Below are 26,149 nucleotides of genomic sequence, written 5' to 3' on the forward strand. Positions count from 1 at the left end.
TTGCTTTTTTAGTTGTCCTCTGCTCGCTTTTAAAGGATTCGCAAACCTCTGGCTTCCCACTAATTCTTGCCACTTTGTATGTTTTTCCTTTTGTTTTTATGCTGTCCTTGGACTTCCCTCGTCAACCATGGATGCCTTGTCCTCCCCTTAGCATGTTTCCTCCTCCTTGGGATGAATTTCTGCTGTGCCTCCCGAATAACCCCCCAAAACTCCTGCCATTGCTGTTCCACTGTCTATCCTGCTCGGCTTCTTTTCCAATCAACTCCGGCCAGCTCCTCCTTCATGTCTTTGCAGTTACCCTTATTTAATTGTAATACTGTTACATCTGTCTCCAGCTTCACCCTCTCAAATGGCAGGGTAAATTCTATCATATTGTGGTCACTGCTCCTTAAGGGTTCCTTCACCTTAAGATCCCTGATCAAGTCTGCCTCATTACACATCACCAAATCCAGAATTGCTTGTTCCCTATTAGGCTCTGTCACAAGTTGCTCCAAATACCATCTCTTAGACATTCCACAAATTCCTTTTCTTAGGATCCACTACCAACCTGATTTTCCCAGTCCACGTGCATATTGAAGTCCCCCATGAATATTGTGCCTTTTTTTTTTTTTTACATGCTTCCTCGATCTCCTGATTTATTTTCTGCCCTACATCCTGACTACTGCTAGGGGGCCAGTACTTAACTCCCATCAACGCCTTTTTATCTTTGTGATTCCTCAACTCTACCCACAGAGATTCTATGCCTTCTGATTCTATATCGCTCCTTCAGTCCTTACTTACTAACAATGCAACCATCACCCCCCGCTTTGCCCATCTGCCTGTCCTTTCGATAGGACACATATCCTTGAATATTTAGATCCCAGCCCTGATCCCCTTGCAGGCACGTCTCTGATGCCCACATCGTACCAGCCAATTTCAATGTGCGCAACAAGCTCATTTACCTTGTTCTGTGTACTGCACGCATCAAAGTACAATACCCTCAGTCCTGCATTGACCACCTCCCTTCTCACACGTGTCACTTTTTTTTCTCTGCCTGAAGGTGATGTTGTTCTCTTATTTTTGTTCTGTATTTCCCCTTCTAAGCTTACGCTCTGGTTCCCACCCACTGTTTAAATCCTCCCGAGTGACCCTAGCAAACCTCCCAGCCAGGATATTGGTGCCCCTCGAGTTTAGATGCAGGTCGCACCTGCCCCAGAAGAGATCCCAATGGTCCAAAAATCTGAAACCCTCCCTCCTACACCACTGGTTTAGCCAAGTCTTTAACTGCACTATTCTCCTATTTCTAGCCTCACTGGCACATGGCACAGGGACTAATCCTGAGATTACAACCCCAGAGGTCCTGCTTTTTAGCTTACTGCCTAACTCTCTGAACTCCTTCTGCAGGACCTCATCATTCTTCCTGCCTATGTCATTAGTACCTATGTGTACGAAGACCTCTGGCTGATCAGCCTCCCCCTTCAGGATGTCCTGTGTTCGTTCAGAGACATCCTTGACCCTGGCACCAGGGAGGCAACACACCATCCTGGAGTCTTTCACTTCCACAGAAACGCCTATCTGTGCCCCTTACTATAGAGTCCCCTATAACTATCACTCTCCTGCTGAGCAACAGAGCCAGTTGTGCTACCACTGTTCTGGCTGCTGTTGTTCTCCTCTGATCGGCTATACCCCCCAACAGTATCCAAAACGGTATACCTATTAGAGAGGGGGACAGCCACAGGGGATTCCTGCACTGACTGCCTCCCTTTCTAGCGGTCACCCTTCTCTGTAACTCCTATCTATGATGCTTTCCACCACCTGCATGCCTGTTAGAGAGGGGGACAGCCACAGAGGGTTCCTGCACTGACTGCCTCCCTTTTTTGCAGTCACCCATCTCTATAACTCTCATCTGTGACGCTTTCCGCCACCTGCATGTTACCAAGTGCATCTAACTGCTGCTCCAGCCAATCCACACGGTCTGTGAGGAGCTGCCATTGGTTACACTTCCTGAAGACGTAGTCGATCGGAACGCTGGAAGCATCACGGATGTGCCACATCTCACAGTTAAGAGCACTGCACCTCGCTGAGTGACATTTATGCACTAGCTAATTAATTCAAAATAAACACTGAAATTGTTATTAATTACCACGAGCTTCCCGGCACTTGGCCCAGCAAGGCGGGCAACGCAATTCAACGTTAATTGGTCCACTTAACGAGGCCTCACGGGTTTCTTGTCGCAAATGAAGGCTCGCCAGATGATTCACTGGGACCACTCTTGCTAGCCCCCTGCTGACAAGGCACTTAAACTGTACTTGCTCAGCCAACCCCAGCCAGCTTGCAACAATGGCACGAGTCATTGAGACCGGCCCCAAGATTCAGGGACGCTGATCTGGGGAGGCTCTTCGACACAGTGGAGGCCAGGAGGAATGTCCTGCTCCCCCAAGGGTCCTGAGCCTTGGGCAGCCAGTATTGCCTGGGACGAGATGGCGGCAGCTGTGAGCTTGAAATTGTGACCAGGAGGACTAGCCTCCGGTGTCGAAAAAGGTCAACAACCTACACTGGGCAGCAGGAGTGAGTAGACACCACTGCCCCCCCCCTCCCCCAAGGGAGAATCCACCCCCGCAACCCCCCCCCCCACCCTCCTTCCACCCCCTCCCCTGCTCCCACCACTGTGAACCATGCGAGTGGCTAATGATGCCCCCTCAATGACTCCTCAGGAAAAGCTCACACCATCATTAGGAGAGGGCCCAGAAAGGCAACCCAGGCAGAGTCTGGTGGATGCCGCAGGGGTGAGGAACCACTGGGCTCCACGCAGAGGACCGGTCAAACGTGAGTTGTTATTTCCTTACTGACTGACCTATCCCTCCCACTGACCACATGTCTCCCGCAGGTCCTCCAACCGACGGCGCACCCCGGGCAGCATCCTCTCCTGCCTCCCATGAGACCACCTCGGGGGAGAGATCAGGGGATGCAACCGTTATAGTTTCGGCACAGCTGTTATCCCCACCCTCCACCAGCGCAGATTTACATCATGGTGGGACATGATAGTGGACAGGGTTCGGGGGCACAATCTGGTAAGCACCATGCTACTCCCTGATGTGTATCAGGTGGAGGCAGGAACCCCCAGGGGAGACAACAGTCAGAGGTCTGCTGGATCCCTGGATCCCAGCTTGATGCTGAGCCTGAGGAACCCGGAGCTGATGGAGATGATAGGGAGCAGCCAGGGCATTCAGAGGGAGATGTCAACTCCGCTCAAGCAGATCCATAGCCGCTCTGGGTCCCAGAGGCTACGGGCTACGCCGGCAATGCATGGCACTGAGGCCAACGCTGCTAGGGTGGCGACCGCAGTGGAAAGCCTGGTGCATGACATCAGCAGTGAAGGCGCAGTTGGCGACAGTCATGGCTGAGGGTCTCAGTAGAATGTCCGACTCGCTAGGGGAGGTCACCCAGTACCAGGCTGACTTTGATGAGATTTTGTGGGACCTGTCCCTCTCTCAGGTGGGCTTGGCCGAAACACTGCGGAGCTTGTCCCAGTCGCAGGTGGGCATTGCCGAGACGTTGCAGAGCATAGCCCAATCACTGAGGAGCATCGCCGAGGGCGTTGACTCAATAGTTGATCATGGGGAGTTGCCAGGGCTGGCAGAGCCAGATGATGCAGGGGCTGCCGGGGCTCGAACCAGTTGCCCCTCCGTCCCAAGGTGAACCCCTGGGCCCTATGGGCACCGACTGGAAGGAGGGGTGCCAACACGGACCCGTTACATGGAGTGGCGATGGTGGCCACCAGCTCCCCTTAGTTCTCCCCCTCTGATGAAGCCACACCTCGCAGTTAGCACACGGGACAGTGCATCACGGCTGTGCATGCGCTGTCGACAAATGAGCTGGGGCCCTTCGGCCCCAGAGGACGCCCGTTGGGGCATCAAAGGACACGGGGCGAGGTAAGCAGCTGGCTGCCTCCACCTCTCATGTGCATCCCGGGGACACACAGTCGTAGTGGAAGAGCTAGGAAGGCAAAGCAAGTTGTGGATCACGGAGGGCACCAGGGCGGGGGGGCGGCACCGTCAGGAGACTGGGGACTTGTATTACACATTAAACACCCTTGTGCACAACCATACAACCATTATGATGCCTCTGTCACTTTTGTCCGCAATGCGGGCTGACCTCCGATCCCATAGCCAATCTCTTCAGGCACTCTTCCTGTTTCCGTGGGCACCCAATCCACCCTCCGACCGTGGACAGGTCCCCGGAGCTATGTCCCATTCCCTGGGTGTTTGGAAGTTGGCTGCTGCCGGTGTGGTGTTGCCTCCTGCAGTGTTCAAGTAGAGTGTCCAAGTGTCAAGGTATGATTGGCATGCTCGAGGGATACGGCACAAGGAAGTGCTGAGGGTTTTGGCAAAGGTTGGTATCATGATCGGTACAGGCTTGGAGGGCCAAAGAGCCTGTTCCTGCGCTGTATTGTTCTTTGACTCCTGCATGCTACATGGCCTGCCTACCCACGGGAATCCACTTGGGATGTGTGAAGTGCTCACTTCACCACAATCGCCAATTCCCCATTAGCGATAGCCTTCAGCCGCATGACCAGATGTCTTTTTTGGCCTCTCCTGCTATTCACTGGCTCATTTCGCTTGTGTGACGAGGCCGGTGAATTGCGCCCAATATGGATAAATGTGAGGTTATCCATGTTGGCAGCAAAAACAGGAAGGCAGATTATCTGAGTGGTTATAGATTGGGAGAGGGGAATATGCATCTAGGCCTGGGTATCCTTCTACACCAGTCACTGAAAGCAAGCATGTAGACGCAGCAGTTGGGGCAGAAAGCAAATTATACTTTGGTCTTCATAGAGAGAGGATTAGAGTTTTGGATGTCCAGAAATAGGGGTCACAGCCTAATAAGGGCCATTCAGGACTGAAATGAGGAAGAGAGTTGTGAACTTGTGGAATTCTCTACCACAGAAAGTTATTGGGGTCAGGTTGTTGGATATATTCAAGAGGGACCTGGAGGTGGCCCTTGCGGCTAAAGGGGTATGGAGAGAAAAGAGGAGTGGGATACTGAATTTGCATGATCAGCCATGGTCATATTGCATGGCGGTGTAGGTTAAATTCTAACAGAACTAGACAGGGTAAATGCAGGATGGATGTTCCCGATGGTTGGGGTGTCCAGAACCAGATGTCACTGACCAAGTCGAAATGCAGGCCTAACCAGCGATGCCCAATACCGTAAGTGAATTAAAAAAAAGGATATGGGGTGGACCATTTTGGATTGAGATGAGGAGAAATTTCTTCATCTAGAGAGCAATGACCAGTGGAATTCTCTACCACAGGAAGCAGTTGATGCCGAAACATTGCATGTTAAGAAGCAGTTAGATATAGCCCTTGGACACGTGTTGGCAGCCAGGATTCAAGAGCTCGACAGTTATTAATATGAAATCACACATTACCGGATGGCGTCCTTGTAGGAAGCTTCGACGATGTCAGTGGCTGTTGGAACTCCAACACGTTTGAATGTCAAACCCTTCAAAGAACAAGCAAGAAATCTTAAATGCTACAGTTCCCCATTAGGATTAGATAGTTTTTGCAAGTTACTTACTTCAGAGAAGGGAAATGAAGTGAATCTCGCTCGCTGCGAATATTGAAAAATTTCACAGCAAAGATCAATTGTCAGTAAAGGGGAGATGAAGAAACAGTGGATTAAACACTAGTCTGTCAGCTCTGATATGCAGGCTCAACTCCAGACCAGTTCCACCAGGGAAGAATTCAATTTGCTACCCATGAGCCTGCAGTGAACGAGTGGGCCATCTCAATCCAGCTCTTGGGTGGTCTGTAATATAGAATTGGCTCAATTCGTAAACCAAAACTGCAATATGATTCAGCGAGGCAACAGGGTGGCTAGGGATGGAAAGCAGGCAGAGTACAGAAAAACAGGCTGTATCCAAATACCAGTGTATCTGACCCCATGGCCCACAACTTAATGAAATGCCAACTTGCAGCTTGAACCTCGGCGAGTGCCTGAGAGGAGGGAGCAAGCAGCTGGCTTTAATCAAGACAGAAAATACAGGAACATGCACAGAATCAGACAAGTTTGAATTGCGTTGTTGTTAGCTAACACCATTATTGTTTGCTTACGGTTGGCTGAGGACAAATGCATTCACTGGGACAAAGCTTGCACATCACTTCTCTGAAGTAATCGGTACAACACACTTCACATCAAAATGTACTTACAGCTTGCTGTTCCACAAATCTCAGATGGTCTGCCTCCTTACGCTGATAAAAACAGATGCAGACCCCGGTACGCCCAGCTCTGCCTGTACGGCCAGAACGATGAATATAAGAATCCACATCCTAAACCAGACATTGATTAGAACAAAGGAAAACTTCTTCCAAAGAACTTAATCAGAAAAAACAGCAAATCACCTCACCCTGAGTAACAAAACACATGAACCAGCAAAAGAATTACGGTTTCATTTTGGGGAATATCTAACAGACGAGATGCTGGAGTAACTCCTCACTATTCAACTTACTACAAGTTTAGAACGTGTCACAAAATAACTCAAATATTAAAGCTCCGTGTTTAGACTATGTATAATTGAGCAATGGTCGATCTTGTGTAAAAGTCCACCCCTGACTTTTGGCCATAAAATCCACTCTTCTTCCTCACTGTGGTTGACAGGGCCCTCAATCGTGCCACTCATTTTCCACTCTTCTGCTCTCACCCCTTCCCCCTTGTTCCCAGAACCATGATAGATTTCCCCTGTCTTCACTTTCCACCCTACCAGCTTTCGTATTCAAAGGTTCATTCTCTGTCATTTACACCAACTCAAACATTATGCACCACCTCATCTCTCCTCTGTGACACCCTTGGTTCCCTCCAACACCCACATCATCTAAACAATTGCGAGGTGTAGCACCTGTCACATAACCTCCTCCCTCTTCATTACCCCAGACACCAAATACTCCTTCCAGGTGAAGCAGCGATTCACTTGCACCACTTTCAATTTAGTCGACTGCGTTTGCTGCTCACAATATAGTCTCTTCTACATTGGGGAGATCAAACGCAGACCAGGTGACCATTTTAAGGAACACCTTTGCTTCGCTCACGAGCCTGACCCCAACCGTACTATTTCAATTTCCATAAAAGCAAGCATGCAGGTTCAGCAAGCAGTTAGGAAGACAAAACCTATGTTGGCCTTCACTGCAAGCGGAGTTGAGTACAGGAGCATGGATGTACAGGGGCTTGCTGAGACCATACCTGGAGTATTGTTTGCCGTTTTGGTCTCCTTTTCTAAGAAAGGATATACTTGCTAGAGAGAGAGCGCAGCAAAGGTTAACGACTGATTCCTGGGGTGGCAAGATTGTCATAAGAGGACAGATTGGGTAGACTGGGCCAAACTTCACTGGAATTTAGAAGAATGAGTCTCATTGAAACGTATAAAATTCTGACAAGGCCAGACAGACTGGATACAGGGATGTTGTTTCCTCTGGCTTGCGGGTCCCAGAATAAGAGGTCACAGTCTCAGAACACAAGGAAGGCCATTTCGTACTGAAATGAGGGGAAACCTTTTCATCAAAGGCTGGTGAGCCTCTGGAATTCTCTACCACATAAAGCTGTGGTGGCTAAGTCACTGAATATATTTCTGAACAAAATAGATTGATGCACTTGGGCAGGACGAACAAGGCAAGGGATCACATGATAAATGGCAGGACCTTGGGAGCACCAAGGACCAGAGGGACCTGAGTGTGCGTGTACAGCAGTCCCTTAAGGTAGCAGGGAAGGTGGAAACAGTGGTTAAGAAAGTATATGGTACACTTGCCTTTATTAGGCGAGGCATAGAAGCACAGGGAGGTTATGCTTGAACAATATAAAAGGTTAGACCAGAGAAAGAATATGGTGTGCAGTTCTGGAATCCATAATAGAGGGATGTGATAGCCCTGGAAAGGGTGCAGAGGAGATTTACCACAATGTTGCCTGGACTGGAAAGTTTTAGTTATGAAGAATCATAGAATTTACAATGCAAAAGGAGGCCATTCAATCCATCGAGTCTGTGCCGGCCCTTGGGAAAAGCACCCACCTTAAGCCGACACCTCCACCCTATCCCCGTAACCCAGCAACCCCACCTAACCTTTTAGGACACCAAGTGCAGTTTAGCATGGCCAATCCACCTAACCTGCACATCTTTGGACCGTGGGACCCTGGAGCTGTGAAGCAACAGTGCTAGCCACTATGCTGCCCCTAAAAATAAATCTTCACTGTGATGGCTGGGAATCAAACCCGAGTCAATTGTTCGCCACTATACCACCATCACCCAAAGGATTGGAGGGGAGGGGCGGAGGACTTGATTGAGATGTATAAAATTATATGGGGCACAGAGGGACAAGAAGAAATTTATCCCCTTGGTGGAGGGATCAATGACCAGAGGGCATAAGGGGCAGGAGGTTCCTCTGGATGAGAGGAAAAACTTTTTCACCCAGAGGGTACTGAGAGTGTGGAACTCATTGCTTGAAAGGCTGGTGCAGGCAAAGACCCTCATAACATCTGAGAATATTTAGATACGTACTTGCGATCCCAAGGCGTACAAGGCTTTGGGCCAAGTGCTAGAAAATGGGATGGTTGTTTTTGATCGGCACAGGCCCGATGGGACAAAGGACCTTTTCTGTGCTGTAGACCTAGACCTAGATGATATAGGCTCTGACATTAGCAACCCTATAAATGGTTGTAAGGAGTGGCACAGTGGTGCACTGCTGCCTCATGACACCAAGGACCCAGGTTCGAGCCCGGTCCCGGGTCATTGCGCGTGTGGGGTTTGCACATTCTCCCATGTGTCTCACGCCCACAACCCAAAGATGTGCAGGGTAGGTGGAGTGGCCACGCTAAATTGCTCCTTAATTTTGGGGGGGGAGGGGGGGGGGGGGCGGGGGGCCCACACTAGATTGCCCATCAATTGGGAAAAATGAATTGGGTACTCAAAATTTAATTTAAAAACGGGGAAAGAAACTTTATCTGGTGAAGGGCGGCATGTTGACGCAGTGGTTAATACTGCCACCTCACAGCACTGAGGACCCAGGCTCAATCCCAGCCCCGGGTCACAGTCCATGTGGAGTTGCACCCCACACAACCCAAAGATGTGCAGGGTAGGTGGATTGGCCATGCTCCTTAATTGGCCAAAAAAGAATTGAGTACTTTAAATTTATTTTAAAAATATGACTTGTGACCCCCCCCCCCCCCCCCCCCCCCTCAACTTCTTGGCTAAATTTTAGTCTCAGAAGTTCGACTTTTACTAAAGTATATACTATATTTGGATTAGCTAATACAGTTTAAACAATGCTTGAAGAATGCCGCAAGAGAATTCACAATCAATTTAGACATGAGTGGTAAGCAGACATCAGTCGGACTAATTTACCTGTGGTGGGCAGCCCTGTATTACCAGATCTACTTCTGGGATGTCCAAGCCACGGGCAGCCACATTGGTGGCAACCAGCACTTCGAAGGTGCCGTCCCGGAATCCCTTCAATGTGATCTCTCGCTGTTTCTGTGGAATATCCCCGTGGAGACACTGAGCATCCTGCAGAAATCACCACATACATGGTATAGTGAAATGAAGGTGTAGAATAACTCAACAAAATGATCAATGATTTAGATGTGGGGATGAAATGTAATATGATACAAAACTAAATGGGAGTGCAAGTTGCGAGGTGGATGCAATTTAATAATAATCTTTATTGTCACAAGTAGTCTTACATAACACTGAAATGAAATGAAATCAGAACAGTGACCGTCATCAAACCATTCAAGAAATGTGGGACATCAACAGATTATGGGTGTTTGGGGAACGATATGGCTGATTGCTCAATTAAACTAGTTTAAACTAGTTTTACAGGGGGTTGGGAACCAGAACTATGGATCAGAGAATAGAGCAGCTCTTGATCAGGTAGAAATAGTATGCAGCGAGTCTGTGAGGAAGGATAGACAGTTGATAGGGCAAAGTTGCACTCAGTGGAATGGGTTAAAGTCTGTCTGTTTCAATGCAAGGAGTGTCAGGAATAAGGGAGATGAACTTAGCATAGATCAGTACTTGGAACTGCGATGTTGTGGCCATTACGGACACATGGATTTCACAGGGGCAGCAATTGTTGTTCGATGTCCCGGGGTTTAGATGTTTTCAGGAGAATAGGGGGGGGGGGGGGGGGGGGGGGGGGGGAGTAAAAGAGGAGGGGGTGTGGCACTGTTAATTAGGGAGTGCATCACAGCTACAGAAAAGGAGGTAGTTGAGGAGGGTTTGTCTACTGAGTCAGTATGGGTGGAAGTCAGAAACAAGAAAGGAGCAGTCACTTTATTGGGAGTTTTCTATAGACCCCCAATAGCAGCAGGGATAGAGGAACAGATTGGGCAGCAGATCTTGGAAAGGTGCACAAGTAACAGAGTTGTTGTCTTGGGTGACTTCAACTTCCCGAATATTGACTGGAACCTCCTTACTGCAAATGGTTTGGATGGTGCAGATTTTGTCAGGCGTGTACAGGAAGGTTTCCTGACTCAATATGTAGATATGCCGACGAGAGGGGAGGCCAAATTGGACTTGGTGCTCGGCAATTAACCAGGCCAGGTGTCAGATGTCTCGGTGACAGTGACCACAACTCCGTGACCTTTATCATAGTCATGGAGAGGGATAGGAACAGAGAGTATGGGAAGAGGGGCAAATATACTGCCATTAGACAGGAGCTGAGGAGCATTAAGTGGGAACTATTCTTCTTGGGGAAATGCACAACAGTACTGTGGGGGTTGCTTAAGGAGCACTTACTGCGAGTGCTGGATAGTTTTGTCCCACTGAGACGAGGAAGGAATGGTAAGGTGAAGGAGCATTGGATGACAAGAGAAGTGGAGCTTCCAGTCAAGAGGATGAAGGAAGCTTACGTATGGTTGAGGAAGCAAAGATCTGGCACGGCTCTAGAGGGTTACAAGGTAGCCAGGAAGGAACTCAAAAATGGATTGAGGAGAGCTAGAAGGGGGCATGAAAAAGCTCTGGCGGGAAGGTTTAGGGAAAACCTCAAGGCGTTCGACATTGATGTGAGAAATAAGAGGATGATTGGATAGGTACATGGATTACGGTAGAATGATATAGTGTAGATTCATTTGTTCTTAAGGGCAGCACGGTAGCATTGTGGATAGCACAATTGCTTCACAGCTCCAGGGTCCCAGGTTCGATTCCGGCTTGGGTCACTGTCTGTGCAGAGTCTGCACATCCTCCCCGTGTGTGCGTGGGTTTCCTCCGGGTGCTCCGGTTTCCTCCCACAGTCCAAAGATGTGCAGGTTGGGTGGATTGGCCATGATAAATTGCCCTTAGTGTCCAAAATTGCCCTGAGTGTTGGGTGGAGGTGTTGACCTTGGGTAGGGTGCTCTTTCCAAGAGCCGGTGCAGACTCAATGGGCCGAATGGCCTCCTTCTGCACTGTAAATTCAATGATAATCTATGATTAATCTAGGACAAAGGTTCGGCACAACATCGTGGGCCGAAGGGCCTGTTCTGTGCTGTATTTTTCTATGTTCTATGATCAGAGTGAGAGTAGGGCCGATCAGGGATATTGGAGGGAACTTGTGCCGAGAGTCTGAGGAGATGGGAGAGGCCCTAAAAGAATATTTTGCTTCAGTATTCACTACAGAGAGGGACCTTGTTGCTCATGAGAACAGTGTGAACCAGGTTAATAGACTCAAACAGGTTGATATTAAGGAGGATGTGCTGGAAATTTTGAAATGCATCAGGATAGATAAGTCCTGCCTGACAGGAAACACCCAAAGTTACTATGGGAAGCTAGGGAGGATATTTCTGCGCCGTTGGCAATGATCTTTGCGTCCTCACTCTCCACTGGAATAGTACTGGATGATTGGAGGAAGGTGAATGTTGTTCCCCTGTTCAAGAAAGGGAATAGGGAAAATCCCTGGTAATTACAGACTTTTACGTCTGTGGTGAGCAAAATATTGGAAAGGATTCAGAGAGATAGGATTTATGATTATTTAGATAAACATAGTTTGATTAAAGATAGTCAGCACGGCTTTGTGATGTCATGCCTCACAAGCCTCATTGAATTCTTTGAGGATGTGACGAGACACATTGATGATGGTCGGGCAGTGGATGTGGTGTATATGGATTTCAGTAAGGCATTTGATAAGGTTCCCCATGGTAGGCTCATTCAGAAAGTTAGGGGGCATGGGATCAGGGAAATGTGTCTGTCTGGATACAGAATTGGCTGGCCGAAAGAGGACAGCGAGTGCTAGTGGATGAAAAGTATTCCGCCTGGAGGTCGGTGACCAGTCGTGTCCCGCAGGGACCTCTGCTCTTTGTGGTTTTTATAAATGACTTGGATGAGGAAGTGGAAGGGTGGATTACGAAGTTTGCCGATAACACGAAGGTTGGGGGAGTTGGAGATAGTGTTGAGGGCTGTTGCAGGTTGCAACAGGACATTGACAGGATTCAGAGCTGGGCTGAGTGGCAGATGGAGTTCAACCTAGATAAATGTGAAGTGATTCATTTTGGAAGGTCGAATTTGAATGCTGAATACAGGGCTAAAGGCAGGATTCTTGGAAGTGTGGAGGAATAGAGGGATTTTGGGGTCCATTTACATAATCCCTCAAAGCTGCCACCCGGGTTGATAGGGTTGTTAAGAACAAAGAAATGTACAGCACAGGAACAGGCCCTTCGGCCCTCCAAGCCCGTGCCGACCATGCTGCCCGACTAAACTACAATCTTCTACACTTCGCTGGGTCCGTATCCTTCTATTCCCATCCTATTCATGTATTTGTCAAGATGCCCCTTAAATGTTACTATCGTCCCTGCTTCCACCACCTCCTCCGGTAGCGAGTTCCAGGCACCCACTACCCTCTGTGTAAAAAAACTTGCCTCGTACATCTACTCGAAACCTTGCCCCTCACCTTAAACCTATGCCCCCTAGTAATTGACCCTGGGGAAAAGCCTCTGACTATCCACTCTGTCTATGCCCCTCATAATTTTGTAGACCTCTATCAGGTCGCCCCTCAACCTCCGTCGTTCCATTGAGAACAAACCAAGTTTATTCAACCACTCCTCATAGCTAATGCCCTCCATACCAGGCAACATTCTGGTAAATCTCTTCTGCACCCTCTCTAAAGCCTCCACATCCTTCTGGTGGTGTGGCGACCAGAATTAAACACTATACTCCAAGTGTGGCCTAACTAAGGTTCTATACAGCTGCAACATGACTTGCCAATTCTTGCCAATGCCAGAAGTCATATGGTGTGTTGGCTTTCATTAACAGGGGGATTGAGTTTAAGAGCCACGAGGTTTTGCTGCAGCTTTATAAAACCCTGGTTCGACTACACTTGGAATATTGTGTCCAGTTCTGTTCGCCTCAATATAGGAAGGATGTGGATGCTTTGGAGAACATAGAACGAAGAATATAGAACATACAATGCAGGAGGCCATTCGGCCCATCGAGTCTGCACCAACCCACTTATGCCCTCACTTCCACCCTATCCCCATAATCCAATAACCCCTCCTAAGCTTTTGGACACCAAGGGCAATTTTGCATGGCTAATCCACCTTACCTGTGCATCTTTGGACTGTGCAAGGAAACCAGAGCACCCGGAGGAAACACACACTGACACGGGGAGAACGTGCAGACTCCACAGGCAGTGACCCAGCAGGGAATCTAACCTGGGACCCTGGCGATGTGAAGCTACAGTGCTAGCCACGTGTTTTATCGTGCTGCCCTGAGAGGGTACAGAAGAGATTTACAAGGATGCTGCCCGGACTGGACGGCATGTCTTAGGAAGGTTGAGGGAGCTAGGGCTTGTCTCACTGGAGCGAAGGAGGAAGAGAGGTGACTTGATAGAGGTGTACAAGGTGATGAGAGGCGTGGATAGAGTGGATAGCCAGAGACTTTTCCCCGGGGCGGAAATGGCTGTCACGAGGGGACATAGTGATTGGAGGAAGGTAGAGGGGAGATATCAGAGGTAGGTTCTTGACACAGAGTGGTGGGTGCGTGGAATGCACTGCCAGCAGAGGTGGTGGAGTCTGAGTCATTAGGGACTTTTAAGCGGCTCTTGGACAGGCACATGGACAGCAGTAAATTGAAGGCGTGTAGGTTAGGTTGACCTTAGATTAGGATAAATGGTCGGCACAACATCGTGGGCCGAAGGGCCTGTAGTGTGCTGTACTGTTCTATGTTCGATGATTGCTGATGACAATGTTGATGATCCATATGATAAAGCCATTCAAGAAGTAAATTGGCGTATGTAAGTTGGTTCTGCGGATGAAGGTTCTTATGAATTTCAATGCATGTTCCAATACATGCTAGGTTGATGAGTGAAAAACTCAGTGATGTGAGACAGCACTGAGGAAAGCTCCTAGTCGCCACATTCCAGCGCCCGTTCGGGTTCAAAATGTCCAAATAAACAGCATTTATTTCGGGACTTGTGGGAGGAAACCCACGGAGGCACAAGGAGAATGTGCAGACTCCGTGTTAAGGAATAAGACCATAAGACATAGGAGCGGAAGTAAGGCCATTCGGCCCATCGAGTCCACTCCACCATTCAATCATGGCTGATTTCAACTCCATTAACCCGCTCTCTCTCCATAGCCCTTAATTCCTCGAGAAATCAAGAATTTATCAACTTCTGTCTTAAAGACACTCAACGTCCCGGCAATGAATTTCACAGACCCACCACTCTCTGGCTGAAGAAATTTCTCCTCATCTCTGTTCTAAAGTGACTCCCTTTTATTCTAAGGCCCCCGGGTCCTAGTCTCCCCTGCTAATGGAAACAACTTCCCTACGTCCACCCTATCTAAGCCATTCATTATCTTGTAAGTTTCTATTAGATCTCCCCTCAACCTCCTAAACTCCAATGAATATAATCCCAGGATCTTCAGACGTTCATCGTATGTTAGGCCTACCATTCCTGGGATCATCCGTGTGAATCTCCGCTGGACCCGCCCCAGTGCCAGTTTGTCCTTCCTGAGGTGTGGGGCTCAAAATTGCTCACAGTATTCTAAATGGGGCCTAACTAATGCTTTATAAAGCTTCAGAGGTACACCCCTGCTTTTATATTCCAAGCCTCTTGAGATAAATGACAACATTGCATTTGCTTTCTTAATTACGGACTCAACCTGCAAGTTTACCTTTAGAGAATCCTGGACTAGGACTCCCAAGTCCCTTTGCACTTCAGCATTATGAATTTTGTCACCGTTTAGAAAATAGTCCATGCCTCTATTCTTTTTTCCAAAGTGCAAGACCTCACACTTGCCCACGTTGAATTATCGGCCATTTCCTGGACCACTCTCCTAAACTGTCTAAATCTTTCTGCAACCTTCCCACCTCCTCATTACTACCTGCCCCGCCACCTATCTTTGTATCATCGGCAAACTTAGCTAGAATGCCCCCAGTCCCGTCATCTAGATCGTTAATATATAAAGAGAACAGCTGTGGCCCCAACACTGAACCCTGCGGGACACCACTCGTCACCGGTTGCCATTCCGAAAAAGAACCTTTTCTCCCAACTCTCTGCCTTCTGCCTGACAGCCAATCGTCAATCCATGTTAGTACCTTGCCTCGAATACCATGGGCCCTTATTTTACTCAGCAGACTCCCGTGAGGCACCTTATCAAAGGCCTTTTGGAAGTCAAGATAGATAACATCCATTGGCTCTCCTTGGTCTAACCTATTTGTTATCTCTTCAAAGAACTCCAACAGGTTTGTCAGGCACGACCTCCCCTTACTAAATCCATGCTGACTTGTCCTAATCCGACCCTGCACTTCCAAGAATTTAGAAATCTCATCCTTAACAATGGATTCTAGAATCTTGCCAACAACCGAGGTTAGGCTAATTGGCCTATAATTTTCCATCTTTTTCCTTGTTCCCTTCTTGAACAGGGGGGTTACAACAACGATTTTCCAATCCTCTGGGACGTTCCCTGACTCCAGTGACTTTTGAAAGATCATAACCAACGCCTCCACTATTTCTTCAGCTATCTCCTTTAGAACTCTAGGATGTAGCCCATCTGGGCCTGGGGATTTATCAATTTTTAGACCTCTTAGTTTCTCTAGCACTTTCTCCTTTGTGATGGCTACCATATTCAACTCTGCCCCCTGACTCTCCTGAATTGTTGGGATATTACTCATGTCTTCTACTGTGAAGACTGAAGCAAAGTACTTATTCAGTTCCTCAGCTATTTCCTTGTCTCCCATCACTAGATTACCAGCATCATTTTGGAGCGGCCCAATGTCAACTTTTGCCTCCTGTTTGTTTTTAATGTATTTAAAGAAACTTTTACTATCATTCCTAATGTTACTAGCTAGCCTACGTTCATATTTGATACTCTTTCCTTATTTCTCTCTTTGTTATCCTCTGTTTGTTTTTGTAGCCTTCCCAATCTTCTGACTTCCCACTACTCTTTGCCACATTATAGGCTTTCTCTTTTGCTTTGATGCATTCCCTGACTTCCTTTGTCAGCCATGGCTGCCTAATCCCCCCTCTGATAACCTTTCTTTTCTTTGGGATGAACCTCTGTACTGTGTCCTCAATTACTCCCAGAAACTCCTGCCATTGCTGTTCTACTGTCTTTCCCACTAGGCTCTGCTCCCAGTCGATTTTCGTCAGTTCCTCCCTCATGCCCCTGTAGTTACCTTTATTTAACTGTAACACCTTTACATCTGATTCTACCTTCTTTCTTTCAAATTGCAGACTGAATTCTACCATATTATGATCACTGACTCCCAAGTGTTCTCTTACTTTAAGATCTTTTATCAAGTCTGGCTCATTACATAACACTAAGTCCAGAATGGCCTGTTCCCTCGTGGGCTCCATCACAAGCTGTTGCAAAAAGCCCTCCTGTAAACATTCAATGAATTCCCTTTCTTTGGGTCCACTGGCAACATTATTTACCCAGTCCACCAGCATATTGAAGTCCCCCATGATCACTGTGACCGTGCCTTTCTGACATGCCTTTTCTATTTTGTGGTGCATTTTGTGCCCCTGGTCCTGACCACTGTTATGAGGCCTGTACATAACTCCCATTATGGTTTTTTTGCCTTTGTGGTTCCTCAATAGTAAGAGTTTGGTGACCGATGGAGTTAGGTGAGGAGGGAGTAAGGTGCTCCTTTCATTTTGTTTCCGACATTTCCACAAAGAGTGCGAAGAGAGTCAGGAGTTTACAGAAAGTGTAGCTGACTGGGAGCAGAGTCGGAGGGCGGAGATCTAGTTAGTCCACACGGCAGCTATATTCTGGAAGGTAAGAGGGGATGGAGGCTAGGCCAGTTGCATGCTCCTCCTGTAGGATGTGGGTGGTGAGGGATACCACTGGTGTCCCCGCTGACTATACCTGCGGGAAGTGCACCCAACTTCAGCTCCTCAAAGACCGTGTTAGGGAACTGGAGCTGAAGCTGGATGAACTTCGGATCATCCGGGAGGCAGAGGGGGTGATTGAGAAGAGTTACAGGGAGGTAACCACACCCAAGGTACAGGACAAGACTAGCTGGGTTACAGTCAGGGGCAAAAAAACAAACAGGCAGACAGTGCAGGGATCCCTCGTGGCCGTTCCCCTTCAAAACAGGTATACCGTTTTGGATGCTGTTGGAGGGGATGACCTACCGGGGGAAGGCCCTAGCGGCCAGGTCTCTGGCACTGAGTCTGGCTCTGGGGCTCAGAAGGGAAGGGGGAGAATAGAAAAGCAATAGTTGTAGGAGATTCAATGGTTAGGGGAATAGATAGGAGATTCTGTGGTCGCGAGCGAGACTCCCGGAAGGTATGTTGCCTCCCGGGTGCCAGGGCCAGGGATGTCTCGGATCGTGTCTTCAGGATCCTTAAGGGGGAGGGGGAGCAGCCAGAAGTCGTGGTGCACACGGGTACGAACGACATAGGTAGGAAAAGGGGTGTGGAGGTAATAAACAAGTTTAGGGAGTTAGGCTGGAAGTTAAAAACCAGGACAGACAGAGTTGTCATCTCTGGTTTGTTGCCGGTGCCACGTGATAGCGAGGCTAGGAATAGGGAGAGAGTGCAGTTGAACACGTGGCTGCAGGAATGGTGTAGGAGGGAAGGCTTCAGGTATTTGGATAATTGGAGCGCATTCTGGGGAAGGTGGGACCTGTACAAGCAGGACGGGTTGCATCTGAACCAGAGGGGCACCAATATCCTGGGAGGGAGGTTTTCTAGTACTCTTCAGGAGGGTTTAAACTAATTTGGCAGGGGAATGGGAACCGGATTTGTAGTCCAGCAACTAAGGTAGCCGATATTCAGGACGCCAAAGCGTGTAATGAGGCAGTGGGGAAGGGAACACTGACAAAGGAGAGTACTTGCAGGCACGGAGATGGGTTGAAATGTGTATACTTCAACGCAAGACGCATCAGGAATAAGGTGGGTGAACTTAAGGCATGGATCGGTACTTGGGACTACGATGTGGTGGCCATCACGGAAACTTGGATAGAAGAGGGGCAGAAATGGTTGTTGGAGGTCCCTGGTTATAGATGTTTCAATAAGGAATAGATTGGGAAACAGATTTTGGAAAGGTGCAGAAGTCACAGGGTAGTAGTCATGGGTGACTTTAACTTCCCAAATATTGAGTGGAAACTCTTTCGATCAAATAGTTTGGATAGGGTGGTGTTTGTGCAGTGTGTCCAGGAAGCTTTTCTAACACAGTACGTAGATTGCCCGACCAGAGGAGGGGCAATATTGGATTTAGTACTTGGTAATGAACCAGGGCAAGTGATAGATTTGTTAGTGGGGGAGCATTTTGGAGATAGTGACCACAATTCTGTGACTTTCACTTTAGTAATGGAGAGGGATAGGTACGTGCAACAGGGCAAGGTTTACAATTGGGGGAAGGGTAAATACGATGTTGTCAGACAAGAATTGAAGTACATAAGTTGGGAACATAGGCTGTCAGGGAAGGACACAAGTGAAATGTGGAACTTGTTCAAGGAACAGATGCTACGTGTCCTTGATATGTATGTCCCTGTCACGCAGGGAAGAGATGGTCGAGTGAGGGAACCATGGTTGACAAGAGAGGTTGAATGTCTTGTTAAGAGGAAAAAGGAGACTTATGTAAGGCTGAGGAAACAAGGTTCAGACAGGGCATTGGAGGGATACAAGATAGCCAGGAGGGAACTGAAGAAAGGGATTAGGAGAGCTAAGAGAGGGCATGAACAATCTTTGGCGGGTCGGATTAAGGAAAACCCCAAGGCCTTTTACTCATATGTGAGAAATATGAGAATGACTAGAGCGAGGGTAGGTCCGATCAAGGACAGTAGCGGGAGATTGTGTATTGAGTCTGAAGAGATAGGAGAGGTCTTGAACAAGTACTTTTCTTCTGTATTTACAAATGAGAGGGGCGATATTGTTGGAGAGGACAGTGTGAAACAGATTGGTAAGCTCGAGGAAATACTTGTTAAGAAGGAAGATGTGTTGGGCATTTTGAAAAACTTGAGGATAGACAAGTCCCCCGGGCCTGACGGGATATATCCAAGGATTCTATGGGAAGCAAGAGATGAAATTGCAGAGCCGTTGGCAATGATCTTTTCGTCCTCACTGTCAACAGGGGTGGTACCAGGGGATTGGAGAGTGGCGAATGTCGTGCCCCTGTTCAAAAAAGGGACTCGGGATAACCCTGGGAATTACAGGCCAGTTAGTCTTACTTCGGTGGTAGGCAAAGTAATGGAAAGGGTACTGAAGGATAGGATTTCTGAGCATCTGGAAAGACACTGCTTGATTAGGGATAGTCAGCACGGATTTGTGAGGGGTAGGTCTTGCCTTACAAGTCTTATTGAATTCTTTGAGGAGGTGACCAAGCATGTGGATGAAGGTAAAGCAGTGGATGGAGTGTACATGGATTTTAGTAAGGCATTTGATAAGGTTCCCCATGGTAGGCTTCTGCAGAAAGTAAGGAGGCATGGGATAGTGGGAAATTTGGCCAGTTGGATAACGAACAGGCTAACCGATAGAAGTCAGAGAGTGGTGGTGGATGGCAAATATTCAGCCTGGATCCCAGTTACCAGTGGCGTACCGCAGGGATCAGTTCTGGGTCCTCTGCTGTTTGTGATTTTCATTAATGACTTGGATGAGGGAGTTGAAGGGTGGGTCAGTAAACTTGCAGACGATACGAAGATTGGTGGAGTTGTGGATAGTAAGGAGGGCTGTTGTCGGCTGCAAAGAGACATAGATAGGATGCAGAGCTGGGCTGAGAAGTGGCAGGTGGAGTTTAACCCTGAAAAGTGTGAGTTTGTCCATTTTGGAAGGACAAATATGAATGCGGAATACAGGGTTAACGGTAGAGTTCTTGGCAATGTGGAGGAGCAGAGAGATCTTGGGGTCTATGTTCATACATCTTTGAAAGTTGCCACTCAAGTGGATAGAGCTGTGAAGAAGGCCTATGGTGTGCTCGCGTTCATTAACAGAGGGATTGAATTTAAGAGCTGTGAGGTGATGATGCAGCTGTACAAAACTTTGGTAAGGCCACATTTGGAGTACTGTGTACAGTTCTGGTCGCCTCATTTTAGGAAGGATGTGGAAGCTTTGGAAAAGGTGCAAAGAAGATTTACCAGGATGTTGCCTGGAATGGAGAGTAGGTCTTATGAGGAAAGGTTGAGGGTGCTAGGCCTTTTCTCATTAGAACGGAGAAGGATGAGGGGCGACTTGATAGGGGCTTATAAGATGATCAGGGGAATAGATAGAGTAGACAGTCAGAGACTTTTTCCCCGGGTGGAACAAATCATTACAAGGGGACATAAATTTAAGGTGGAAGATATTGGAGGGATATCCGAGGTAGGTTCTTTACCCAGAGAGTAGTGGGGGCATGGAATGCACTGCCTGTGGAAGTAGTTGAGTCGGAAACATTAGGGACCTTCAAGCAGCTATTGGATAGGTACATGGATTACGGTAAAATGATATACTGTAGATTTAGGACGGTAGCACGGTAGCATTGTGGATAGCACAATTGCTTCACAGCTCCAGGGTCCCAGGTTCGATTCCGGCTTGGGTCACTGTCTGTGCGGAGTCTGCACATCCTCCCAGTGTCTGCGTGGGTTTCCTCCGGGTGCTCCGGTTTCCTCCCACTGTCCAAAGTTGTGCAGGTTAGGTGGATTGGCCAATGATAAATTGCCCTCAATGTCCAAAATTGCCCTTGGTGTTGGGTGGAGGTGTTGAGTTTGGGTGGGGTGCTCTTTCCGGGGGCCGGTGCAGACCCGGGGGGGCCGAATGGCCTCCTTCTGCACTGTAAATTCAATGATAATCTATGATTAATCTAGGACAAAGGTTCGGCACAACATCGTGGGCCGAAGGGCCTGTTCTGTGCTGTATTTTCTATGTTCTATGTTCAACTCTACCCACACAGACTCCACGTAGAACATAGAACGATACAGCGCAGTACAGGCCCTTCAGCCCACAATGGTGCACCGACATGGGAAGTCAAAAAACAAAAGCCATCTAACCTACACTATGCCATTATCATCCATATGCTTATCCAATAAACGTTTAAATGCCCTCAATGTTGGCGAGTTCACTACTGTTGCAGGTAGGGCATTCCACGGCCTCACCACTCTTTGCGTAAAGAACCTACCTCTGACCTCTGTCCTATATCTATTACCCCTTAGTTTAAGGCTATGTCCCCTCGTGTTAGCCATTTCCATCCGCGGGAGAAGGCTCTCACTGTCCACCCTATCTAACCCCCTGATCATTTTGTATGCCTCTATCTGACCCTATGTCGTTCAGTGCTATTGATTTAATTTCATTCCTAATTAACAAGGCAACCCCGCCCCCTCTGCCCACCTCTCTGTCTTTTCGATAGGTTGTGAATCCCTGGATGTTTAAATGCCAGTCCTGAACCCCCTGCAACCACTTCTCTGTGATGCCTACCACATCATACCTGCCAGTCACAATCTGGGCCACAAACCCATTTACCTTGTGCCGTACACTGCACGCATTTAAATATAGCACCTTTAATTCTCTATTGACCGTCCCTTTTTGTTTTCTTAGTGTGGTGGACCTTGGTTTACTGAGCCTTTCCATACACTGTGTCATATTTTGTGAGATGGGGACTATCGTAACCTCTCATGAGTTCTGTCTTTTCGTGCTTTTTTGTATTCCTAAGCAGCTATGCTTCCCATTGATTACTTCGCCTCTTGGTTCCCTGACTTTCCCTCCCCCACCCCCCGCAATCTCTAGTTTAAAGTCTTATTGACCACCCTATTTACTCTTTTCGCCAGAACACTGGTCCCAGCTCGGTTCAGGTGGAGACCATCCCAATGGTATAGGTCCCGTCCCCCCTGTTCCAAAACTGATGCCAGTGTCCCATGAAAAGGAACCCCTCTTTCCCACACCACTCTTTCAGCCACATTTAACTTCCCTTATTCTTGCCTCCCTATGCCAATTTGCACGTGGATCGGACAGTAATTCGGAGATTATGACCCTTGAGGACCTGTTTTTTTTAATTTGAATCCTAGCTCTTTATAATCTCTAAATAGGTCCTCTTTCCTAGACTTGCCTATGTTGTTGGTACCTACATGGACCACAACAATTGGATCCTCCCCCTCCCTCTCCAGTATCCTTTCAAGCCAGTCAGAGATGTCCCGCACCCTAGCACCGGGCAGGCAACATACCATGCGGGACTCTTTATCCTGCTCGCAAAGGATACTATTTATCCCCCTGATAATAGAATCCCCAACAACTACAATTTGCCTATTTACTCCCTCCCCTTGAATGGTCTGCTAAACCATGGTGCCTTGGTCAGCTGACTCATCCTTCCGGCAGCCCTGTTCGCCATCCACACAGGGAGCAAGTGCCTCATGCCTGTTGGACAGGGTCAAGGGCTGAGGCTCCTGAGTTCCAGACTGCTGGTTCCCTTTACCTGCCTGACTTGCAGTCACACCCTGGCCACTGGCAGGATTTAAACTACTTACTCTGACAGGTGTGACTGCCTCCTGAAACACAGTGTCCAGGTAAGTCTCCCCCTCCCGGATGTGGCTCAGTGTTTGAGGCTCAGACTCCAACTCATCAACTCTGAGCCGGAGCTCTTCGAGCAGCCAACACTTACTGCAGATGTGGTCGCTGCAGCTCGTAATGGGATCTGCCAGCTCCCACATCAAGCAGCTCAAGCACATCACCTGACCAGCCATCTCTAATTAATTCATTTGTTTAATTTAAGTTTACGAGTTTAGCTGTGTTTTTTTTTTAAATTTGGGGCAGATTAGCTATCAACCAATCAGATCACAGCTTCCCTCTGACGTCACTTTTAGAGAAAAAAAAACTGGAAAACAGGAAGTTACTGTTAGGTTTTTATACTCACAGAGACTGGTCCTCCTCCTCCAAACGGCTCCCGATAATTAGGCCCGAAGAAAGAGAACAAAACAGCAGGGAAAAAGCACCTTCTCCCACTCTGCACTGAATTACCTCACTGCACCAAATTACCAAGTTTCAAATTCTCACTCTGTCTGTGTCTCACTCACTCAGGCGGTGTCTCTTTGACCAGCGCAACGCAATGGGTTAAGAGACATTCCAATTAAATGTCCATTTATGTTAAGTATCCAATAATTGACACTAATATGTAAAGAAGCTTCAGGTGGCCTTTGGGGCATATGATGTGATGAGAGAGTTTTGTGCAGAGTTGTGTCAAAGGAAAATAGAGGTGTTTCTGTAAAGGGGCAGAACTTTTGACACTTTATACAACAGCAGCTAGACAGCTAACACTCCGCACATACAGTGACCCAAGCAGGGAATCGAACCTGGGACCCTGGCGCAGTGAAGCAACACTACTAACTATGGCACTACTGTGCCGCCCCATAGGCGCTTCAAGGGGATTTGGAGAGGCTAGGTGAATGTCAGTTAGAATACAATATCAAGAAATGGGAGTTTATCTACTTTGGTGGGGAAAAATATCAATAGAGAGTATTTCTTAAATGTGAGAGGCGCAGTCTGGAATCTCTGTTATTTGGGAACGAAGAAGGGATAACGCATATCCAGGGTTCCGAATAGATACAGAGATCCATCAGGAATGTTGAACTTCAAAGGAGCTTGGGTGTCCTTGTTCACAATTCACTGAAAATTACCATGCAGATACAGGAAGGATGTTTCCCGTTTTTTTTGGGGGGGGGGGGGGGCGGTTGTGAACGCTCAGCTGTAGAGTATGTTCCAAGACTGAGGTAAACATACTTCTGCATATTCAAAAATTCAAGGGTTATGGGAATGGTGCAGGAAAATGGTGAAGTAGATGATCAGCCATGATCTCATTGAATGGCGGAGACGGGCTGAATGGCCACTTCTCCTATTTCTCATGTTCTTAAAAGGTACCATTCCAGTAACTATTGGAATGGGAAGGAATGTTTATTACACAGTAAACTGAGAGAAAACCCAGCAACTTGTGAGAAAACCTAGGGTAGAGATCTGTCACTGTATTATATCGGATAACAAAACTGGTTAAGTACAGGTCTATTGCTATGTAGCATGGTATAAGCCTGGGAGGAAGTACAGTCAAGCTCAGAGAGGAGAATGCAGTACCTGTTTTATTGAGGTTACCAGCTCATTTACTTCCCTTTTGGTTTCACAGAAGATGATAGTTCGCCCATGACGACCACTGTATACCTGAATGACATCGCCAATGACTGCCACTCGCTGCGTCCAATGGCATTCTATGGCCAAATGCTAGAGAAAAACATAAAACAAATTTAAGGATTTGGCTGTGAGTTCTACGCCTCAGACCGGAATCCAAGAATGTGAGGAGATATTAAATCCAGTGATAAAAGAACCAATATCATGCATGTAGGCTTTTCAGCAAAGCTAATTACCGGCCTGTATTAGTTTCATATTGTTATTAGAGAAACCAGCAAACGTGTCCAAACAACATGGCAAGTACCTGCAGGTTGAGCCATTTTCAAACTCAGGGCCGCAAAGCATGGGTGGGTCAAGGGGCCAACGGTTGTGGGAAGAAGTACCCAATGGTCATGACCTGTTTTTCAAAATGTCGGCCGCAACCAGCTTTCAGAATGCCAGCTGTCCCACACATACGTGCCCACACAGCAGTGTGCAGGCCCGGATGCCCAGCGAGGCAGACTGCCTCCTCCTGATGTCAGATTCTTGGGAGCAGGAGCAGATTGTTTTTTAAAAATCGATGCAAGTCTTCTCCCTCGAAGCGGTGTCAAGGGGGCAGGTCACGCTCTCGCTGTACGTTGACGTCACGTGCTCTGGGCTCGAGAGATTGCTCCATTTTGGAGCTGCCAGCAGTACACATTAAACAGGGAGAAAGCAGTATTAAGGTGATTTCTTGAGGTATGGGTTTATTAATTGTGCCACTGCAAATCAGGATGCAAAGTTTGTGTGTTATATGCAGGGAGGTACTGGCAAATGAAGGTTAAAACTCTCAAAACTTCAAAGGCATTTGAACACAAGTTTGAGGACAAACTTCTTGACTCTTTTCAATGGATAAATCAGATCTTATATCATAAGCTGAAGTCCTTAGCAGAAATGTAATATTCAATGACAAAGCAAGTGAGATCCTGAGGATGTCACATTGAAGGTAAGCAAAAATGGTGGGTCATTAAATTTGGGCTGCATGGGTCGCGAAGGTCAGCCGGCATGGGGCCCAACGGCTGGTAAAAATGGGTGCTGGGCAAAAAAGTTTGAAAAACAGAGATGGGCTATGCCACAATGGTTAAAAATAGAGATCACAAATCAAGTAACAATCCTCTGACAACACTGCCAGTCTAACTAATGGGTATTCTCATGCAGCACCACAGAGACCAGAGACATAGCTTTAAATTGAGGGGAGATAGATTATAAGACAGGCGTCAGAGGTAGGTTCTTTACTCAGAGCGTAGTAAGGGTGTGGAATGCCCTGCCTGCAACAGTAGTGGACTCGCCAACACTAAGGGTATTCAAATGGTCATTAGATAAGACATATGGATGATAAGGGAATAGTGTAAATGGGCTTTAGAGTGGTTTCACAGGTCGGCGCAACATCGAGGGCTGAAGGGCCTGTACTGCGCTGTAATGTTCTAAAGTCTGATTATACTTTTTCGTTTGATGGCACTTTATCACATTACATCAGGTGCCTAACATTCTACTTGGAATGAATGTCTACCAATTGCTTTTCATTGTACAGATCAAGCACACCAGTCAATGCAACAATTGACCAACCCTGGCTCTTGCTCCCTGGTAAGCTGTACCAACCCTGGATTGGA

General features: G+C 47.6%; 1 protein-coding gene across 4 annotated transcripts in view; it reads right to left on the bottom strand.

Moving 5' to 3' along the window:
• The window catches only part of LOC140392939 (nucleolar RNA helicase 2-like), a 167,829-nt gene that overhangs the window by 20,471 nt on the left and 121,209 nt on the right, over positions 1-26,149 (bottom strand). For all 4 annotated transcript variants that reach the window (XM_072478725.1, XM_072478724.1, XM_072478727.1 and 1 more), the window contains 4 exons: positions 24,471-24,614; positions 9,368-9,529; positions 6,192-6,311; positions 5,411-5,484 (listed from right to left, as the gene is read on the bottom strand). In XM_072478725.1, the coding sequence (XP_072334826.1) occupies positions 5,411-5,484; positions 6,192-6,311; positions 9,368-9,529; positions 24,471-24,614 (500 nt within the window). The remainder of the gene's footprint in view (positions 1-5,410; positions 5,485-6,191; positions 6,312-9,367; positions 9,530-24,470; positions 24,615-26,149) is intronic.

The sequence above is a fragment of the Scyliorhinus torazame genome, chromosome 16, assembly GCF_047496885.1.
Source record: "Scyliorhinus torazame isolate Kashiwa2021f chromosome 16, sScyTor2.1, whole genome shotgun sequence".
Lineage (NCBI taxonomy): Eukaryota > Metazoa > Chordata > Chondrichthyes > Carcharhiniformes > Scyliorhinidae > Scyliorhinus > Scyliorhinus torazame.